Here is an 8382-nt window from a genome sequence, read left to right as displayed (position 1 = left end):
ATATTAAGAGAGTTAGGTTATAAAAGTAAGGTTACAAAAGTAAAGTTATAGAAGTAAAGTTATAGAAGTAAGGTTACAGAAGTAAGGTTATAAAAGTAAAGTTACGTAAGACTAATATTAATAAGAGAGTAATATTATTAGAAAGAGAGAGAAAAGATATATTCTAAGAAATACTTATAATTAAGTTCTTACTATTACCTTAAGGGTAAATATACTGTTATTATTTCTTTATTGTAAAAATATAAAGTAGCTTCTTTATTATAAATATACTATAGTAACTTTTCTACTATAAATATAATTATATAAGTTCTTTGTTATTAAGTACTAAGTAATTACTACTATTATAATCTATATTATAGTATATTCTTCTTATAATAGGTATAATTAAGGTCTTCTATAAGGAATAGTAATTCCTTTATTATCTATATAATAAGGTAGTAATTATTACACTTTATTTCTACTTCTATCTTCTTTACTGCTCTAGGTAGCTTTATCTCTACTTCTATCTTCTCTATAGCTACTGCTCTAGGTAGCTTTATCTCTACTTTTATCTTTAGTACCTTTACTAGATAGCTTTATCTCTACTTCTATCTTCTCTACTACTCTAGGTTACTTTATCTCTACTTCTATCTTCTCTATAGCTACTGCTCTAGGTAGCTTTATCTCTACTTTTATTATTACTATCTTCTTTACTACTCTAAGTAGCTTTATCTCTACTTTTATCTTTAGTACCTTAGCTAAGTAGCTTTATCTTTACTTTTATTATTACTATTATCTTTACTACTTTAGGTAGCTTTATCTCTACTTTTATTATTATTATTATCTTTACTACTTTAGGTAGCTTTATTTCCTTTACTTTTATTATTACTATTATCTTTACTACTTTAAGTAGCATTATCTTTACTTTCTTCTTTTACTATTACCTTTACTATTACTTTAGTATATAGCTTTAGCTTACCTTTAACCTTAGAATAAGCTATAAGGTATTCCTTTATTATCTATATAATAAAGGAATAATTATACTTTATAAGGCTTTATATTTTTATTAGTAATAGACCTATAAAAAGATAGCTAATGTTACTTTTACTAGTATATCCCTACTAAAGATACCTTTTGCTAGTAGCAGTACTTACCCTAGAGGAAGGAATTAGAGTCCCGGTAGTAGATAACTAAGCTAAGTACTGCAAAAGTACCTTTACACTAGCTTACAGTACAAAGATACCTTCTTAGTATACTAATTGGTAGCGGATTTTTACCGGTAACGGTCACTTATTATTTACAAAGGGGTTTATAGAACTTATTGATCTAATGCTTTAGAACAGAGCCGATATTGCGGTTATGGATAATAACAAATGGACACCAGTTATTACAGCATTATTCAATAGACACATCGAGGTGGTCAAGCTACTTCTCGAGAATAGGGCCAATATTATGGTTACGAACAGTACAGGACGGACGCCAGTTATTACAGCATCAAGGAATGGACATATCGAGGTAGTCACGTTATTATTAAGTATCCCTCATATCGACCCCAGCAAACCGAACAACCTTAGCCGTACAGCCCTCTTCTTCGCTTCCAGGTATAGGCACTACCAAGCAGCGCAAGTCCTCATCTCCAAAGGGCTCATCAATCTAGACGTCAAGGACTAAATAGGCTCAACAGCATTATTTACTGCAGTAGCGAATAGTCACATGCATATAGCCAAACTTCTTATCGCCAGCAGTGCAGCCGTTAAGATACAGGGCGGCGTTGGCCAAAGTCTGATGTGGTAGGCGCTCCGCGCTAATAATATTAAGCTAATCAAGCTCTTAATAGAGCATGATGAAACAGTTGGCACTCGGATTTCTGACGCCCCTGTCCCTAGCGATCTTGTCTTTCCTTTGTTTGATCACGAAGCTCCTTGGTGTGACACCTGTACGCTGAGCATCCAGGGGGATTGCCGTTACTCTTGCAGCATTTGTGATACGGGGTTCTGTTTGTGCATAGAGTGCTATGATAGGGGTGTTCAATTTTGTACCAAGGGTCACGTCCTTATCCTTCAATAAGGGTCCAAGGGGTGCCACGGGCCAGCCACCAATGATCTCACGGGTGCTAATTGTAGCCAGTCTGGCTATTTCCTTGACAGGGAAGAGTCCATTCGTTTCGGCAATGCCTTTTGGAATAACCTCGTATATTCCCGTCTCAACGATTAAATTCACGGTTGGTTGGGCGTCCGTCACTTAGTTCATATTTCGATAGAAACATTATCCTGATTGACACTCCATTTGCATAGGTTGTGGACGATTGAAGATTTACAGTTGCCGCATTGCGTGATGGTGTTTTACGCGAAGGTGTTTGTAGATTTTTGGCCCACAATTTTAGGATTTTTTAGACTTTACCAGCCCCTGCACTCAATTCCAAGGGCCAGAGGTCTCATCCCCGAACTACATAAAAGTCACATGTGATTTGCCAAGGCAGCATTATTAATAGGAGGATAGAAACTTGACAAGTCTGAAAAGGCTTATATGTAAGTCAGAGACACCTCATTCGCGCTCCTACCTACTCCCAAATCTAAGTTCAGCTCCGTACAATCTTTTGTAACATGGCATCAGAGAGCTATACTGACCCGTCGCCCACTGTCATATTCCTTGCCCTCATCGAATCTCCACCCTCTAGAATTATCGTCTGTTGGCTTGATTCTCGCGTTGATGAGGTCGAGGCATCCGAGGTATTAGGAGCTCTGTTTGGTATCGTGCTTGACGTTCTTCGTGGCAAGTACGGCATTGGGATATATGCAAGGCTACTGCTTCCAAATATTTAGGCGCAAACGATGACTTACCCTCCTACCGAGAGCCCCAGGAAATATTACAGATTAAAACAATGCGTAATTACTCATTGCTCGTTGCTCATGTTCGACGGCTTCCTCGACAAGAATGATGTCATTGTGGTGAAAGAATGATCTTTTGCGCATGTTTTTACGCCATTGATTAGATAATTCAGAGGCGACCTGGAACAGCCTTTTGGCCTTGGATTCGACTTCACACAGCGAGGCGTCATCTTGACTATGAAGGAGACATTTCGGCCTTATACGAAGTGGCGGTATCGGTGAAGTACGTACAATCCATAAATTCTATCTCCATTATGAAAATCTTCCGGTACCATTAAAATGGAGCACAACGCGACGTAGGTGCATTGCGTAGCCCGCTAATCGCAGCAGGCGTAACAATCTCCAGGGCTCAGCCCCAGATTTAAGGGCAAGGAATAGGCCGCTCAGTAGGAGGCTAATCTACCGGCTATTAAGCCTCTCAAAGTATTTTGCAATCAGAGTATAGAAGAGTTCTTGCATAGACTATAAGTAGATGGAATATATACCGGTTTCGCTAATCCGCAGCCAGCCAAAATAAGCTATTCAACAATTGTTTACTGCGCCAAAGGGAAATAGCCTCGAGGTGCAATTACTAACCAAGTTCACAGAACAATTCATTCTATTTTACCAGTAGAAGCAGTAGCCTTCGGGGTTATTCTCGTTTTAGCAATATTAAATATCTATAAGTTCAGTAAGTTTTTCAGTCTTAACGGGAAGAGGCCTCGCTTACCAGTATGTTCTAAGGGGGCCCAAGGCGTACAGGGTGCGTACAAACCTGCAAAACACCGCAACAGTCCTTGTAAGCTACAAGAAGGTAGTTTAAATAGGCTATTTCCACTTCTAGTCGGGATCGCTCAGCATTCAGTACTAAGTTATAAGAATATTATCCTCCATAAGAATCCAATCCCGCTAGCTGGCTAATATCGCGCTCCTCATTTGTCATTTAAGTGCTTACTCACTTCATATAAGCCGATAACCATTTAATAAAAGATGGGTTTTTTTCTTCGGGCCGTATACAGATAGGTTTAGGCCGATTTTGCTCGTAGCTAACCTCTTAGTATAACCTCACAGTCAAAGGGAGGGTTAGTGCAGGATGCATAATAGAATAGCTCAGGGACTCAAACAATGTAAGAAATCTTTCTTGCAACTACCAATAATTAAGAATAGGAAACGGGATTAGTATTAAGAAGCAAAACGGTTGCAAAAAGAGGGGTGTTATAATGATCAAAACTTTGCTTCATAAGGCCATCACATATAATATAAATTCGAAAAAACAAAATCCATTAGCCCATTCCTTTATTATGGGGAAGGGAGACAAGGAAAGAAACTAGTTAGTTTTTTAGCAGTGAAATTATATTATGCTATTATCATAGTAACTAGGTAAGGTATTTTCATTACATCACTTGGTGTCCATATTGATCAGGTCCCAGGTCTAATGCTCTCTGCGTGTGATTGGCTTCTCTAACAAATCATGAAAGCAAAAGTTACGTCATTTGCGACACTCCGCAGTTTACACATCCCGAGGCGCCGGGTAAGCATCTTGTCTAACTCATCAAATCGCGAGAATCTCTCGTCTGGGCCTGACATAAGAGTTCCTGGGTTATTTGATCTGTCCATATTCTTAAATTCCTCGACCTCATCAATACGCGAACCAAGCCAAGAGACTACTGGTCTCTGACCTTTGCTCCTAGCTCCGCCCCACGGCCGTTAGGGACCCCTGCTGGCCATCGAACAGCTGTCTCAGTACGAAGGAGAGGGTCTCCAGCCGATGGTCGAGGTGTGAAGTACGGGGTAAGACACCTTGATGTCAGTAGAAAGACCCCAGAATCGCGCCGCTCATTGGTCCCGGCATCTGACATAAGGCTGTGGATTTACTGTGACGAAAATACCTCATTCGGTGATTATGATGAAAACATGAGATATTCGTCTCTTACCCGATCCCCCATCCTTTTGCACCCATGCTGTATATGATGGCCCTATGAGGCAAGGCGTTGATCATCATAACGTCTCCTTATTATGTCCAGATCCACCTCTCGCTAATAAAGGAGTACTTCCCCGTATCTCCGGGACACGTAAATTTTTACCAGTTCCTGCCATACATTCCACTGTATTATGTAAGAAGAGAGTTTAAGCTAACGGAGCTGAACTCCGTTCGAGCTCTGACGCCCTTGATTGGTCCAGAATCTAATTTCAACGCGTTACGACAGCGCCATGTGCACATTGGGCTGCAGTAGCCTGGAGCTTTGACTGGTGCCTCAGCTACTGACAATGACAGACAAGGGCCCAGTAGGTTCTGGTTTGAGCGATAGCTGCTCTGCCGTCCATCCCGAACCGTCCATAGCGCTTATAATGTCAGGGTCTAGACTTTTTTCTCGCGGAGTCGGGGTCTTGGATCTTCCACTTGTATTCCACACCCCCACTAGCCGGTGGATCACTGGTAAGTGGCCCGTGCCAGAAGCAAAGAGGTTGACCGTAGCCCTCCCTCACATTCTTCCCGTACTTTTACGTTCTTCAACGCACTACGCACGGTACCGCGACCGAGCATCATGGCCGTTTTTTATCATTAATCGCTGCTGTACGAGTTTACGAGGTTAATAACTAGGTATATCAAACTTATCGCCGTCTCCCCTGCAACTTCGGCGACTCTTGGCCGGTTGAATTCATCGACTGTTATATCACTTACGCTCAGGAGGGCGCATCGTTTTTAAACTCATCCTGTGCTGGACCACTTCGCCGCGACTCCGGCTCTCTACTACCATTACTGAGAGATTGGCTCGGAAGACTATCGTTAGACGTCTCCCGACATTATTGGATGATTTTCGAGACGTAAAAGTCTTACCATGAGATAGTCTGACGATGATTATACGCGGAAATTCTTACCATTTCGAAGATTAATAAGTCCTATTAGGGTCTTGCTCCACTTCTCGTATGCTCACGCGGCGAATATGCCTACAAATCCAAACAGTCCACCTGGAAGCCCGCCATCACCAGCTGATCATTCTCTTCATATCAATTCCCTCACCAGCGGTCATGTAACGGGATCAAATGACCCACTAGAGTGGCGTAATGAATGGAGCCATAATGCAATTGCTAATGATAATGCCATAAATGGTATGAACTACCTCTGGCTGGCTCATAGAGTTTACATGAAACTGACATGAAGCTCTAGTTAATGTCCCTTGTCACCGAAAAGGATCTGTTCCTCGGAATGCGAAGCCAGACTTGTACGCTCGACACCAGGTTGCACCTTCTATACCCATCACGGCACAGAGCAGTAACGACCATGACTACCGCGGTATTATCGACGACTTAACAGTTGAGATTCAACAGCTTAAGAAGGAACTCAAGCGATATAAGAAACCAGGTCCTACCGAGGTCTATAAAGACGAGCTATTTGATATAAGGGTTCATGGGCTGCCCCAGAAGAAAAAGAGAGAGCTCGACGCCATATTGGGAGATTTTGCAACTAATGTTGGCGGGTCTCCGAAGGGGTCATCATCGCAAAAAAGAACAAGGGTATCGCCACACAACCGCAATCACGCATACTCCGAATCTGGAATTCAGCATAAACGTGCTCCTTCCTCTCGAAGCTCCACCCTCCGACCAACTGACTCCGCTTATGCCTCCATGTCGACTGGTGGGGAGTCTTCAAGAACCCCTCTTAACCACCCCATCTTGACTTCAACTCAACCATCAAAGGGGGAGGCTGAGGATTATCTGCGAGATGTCCCAGACGGTCTGTACCCACAACATGCAATCATGACAGACAGGGAGCGGAAGAGTCTCGTTGTTCGTCGTCTCGAACAGCTCTTTACAGGCAGAGATTACATTGCCGATATCTTGAAGACACCACTTGTGCGGCCGGGTGGTAGCTTCATCATGATGGGCGATGTAACTGATGGCCAGGTGACGGACCAATCACCTGTCCACGAACTACCCACTGATAGACATAAGCCTATCCGCGAAGCCAGAATCCTTCCTCCAGAACAGCAATTTCATACTTGGGGAAACGACTGTCATTCAAGTAACTCTGTCTTACCTTCTGATCCCAGCAAAGACAGCATAAAGACCGGAGGCAATGATGAAGATTCGGTCTCTAGCACTAAGTCGTTCCCCCCACTCCTGCTTCTGCCAAAACAACGAGCAACGCGACCTTGTGATCTGGACCCTGATCGTGCTCAGGTTCCGTCTGAGAACGTGGATTACATCCGGCATTTGGACCTACTGCTGCCCGAGGTATTACCTAGACAGCAAAGTAGCCAGGGCATCAACCTAGACGCTGAAGGCTGGGTGTCCTTGAACCTCCTGTACAACTTAGCGCAGCTGCACTTGATCAATGTGACACCAGACTTCGTTCGCTCGGCCGTATCCGAAAACAGCACCAGACTTCAGTTATCCACTGACGGGCATAAGATTCTATGGCAAGGCGAATCCAAGGATACCAAGCTCAGTAGCTACAGCTCTGGCTATAAGACGTCAGAAACTCCTTCTGTCGGTAATGTCGATAAGTCGGGAAAGAGACGGGAGCGCCAGAAAATAAGCCGTTTCACTAGCAATGGATCTCAACTCAGTGGCTTAGGTAATGATGTGCCTGTATTTGATCCGCAGCTTTGCACTCGAGTTGAGAATTTCCGCTATAAGCCACTGTTTGCTCAGCAAAATTCTTCTTTAGGGCATATTTCCCGGGACAGGTCGGTTTCCTCCGCTACAGCCGCGAGTAATGATAACTCTGGCAAGTCAAATTTGGGCCTGGGAAACTTAGCATGGCCGGCTGGCAGGCGGCAACACCACGAAGGTGCTATCACATATTATAGCGGCGCACCCTTCTGCATTGATCTAACAGGTGATCCAACCAATGTTTCACAAACTGCTTGTACATCATCAAGCTCCCAAACTAGAGATAATTCTCAGCAACCATCAGATTTCGCTCGGTATCCTCGACAAATAACACCAGGGTCCTATATCAGCTCCAGGCCGCTAACGGATCAATACCAAGATCTGCGGCAGCGAATTCCAGCAAAAGCTAGGGGTAATAATAATGAAGTTCAGGATCTGATGATTGATAGCAGTCAGCAAAGCAGCTCTATTGAGCTGGATTGTGTTTGGAATGACGCTCAGCAAGACATTAGGCAGCAGCTCTTGGAACCCTGCGGACTTGGTGTTCTCCCTCACGATAATTTTAGAGTAGTGGTGGATACAAAGCGGCCAAAGCAAGATATTCTACGGTCTACTGACCCTGAGATTGGGAGGTTGAAGGAAAGCATGAAAGAGACAGTTCATCAAAAAGTGGCTACGTGGACTTCTGGCTCCGTTCCTGGTGGTTCAGAAACAAAAATAACCAAAGGATCATGCCCTGTCGGGATTGAGTATCTGTCATGGCGCACAGAGAAGCTGGTACCGGTTCCACTGCCATCCCCTGCCAGGTTCTTCCCGCCGCTCAGCACCAATAGCTCGATATCTAGTGAAGATAGCGATCTATCTACAGCTGCAGATGATACCAGGTCATTTTAGAAGGATGCAGACTAGCCAGTAACTC

The 8382-nt window shown here is 43.3% G+C and overlaps 1 protein-coding gene across 1 annotated transcript; it reads left to right on the top strand.

Annotated features, from left to right (window-relative positions):
• Positions 1-5791: 5791 nt before the first annotated feature.
• On the top strand, positions 5792-7567 carry FIESC28_11649 (uncharacterized protein; the record flags this gene model as incomplete). Its single annotated transcript, XM_031165769.1, has 3 exons — positions 5792-5957; positions 6016-7425; positions 7503-7567. 3 exons carry the CDS (start codon positions 5792-5794, stop codon positions 7565-7567), a joined length of 1641 nt encoding a protein of 546 aa, XP_031010172.1.
• Positions 7568-8382: the final 815 nt, after the last annotated feature.

The sequence above is a fragment of the Fusarium coffeatum genome (genome assembly GCF_003316985.1).
Source record: "Fusarium coffeatum strain FIESC_28 chromosome Unknown BRIP53273_contig_454, whole genome shotgun sequence".
In the NCBI taxonomy this organism is placed as follows: Eukaryota; Fungi; Ascomycota; class Sordariomycetes; order Hypocreales; family Nectriaceae; genus Fusarium; species Fusarium coffeatum.
Note: the sequence above shows the minus strand (reverse complement) of the source record. Positions and strands in the feature narration are given on the sequence as shown.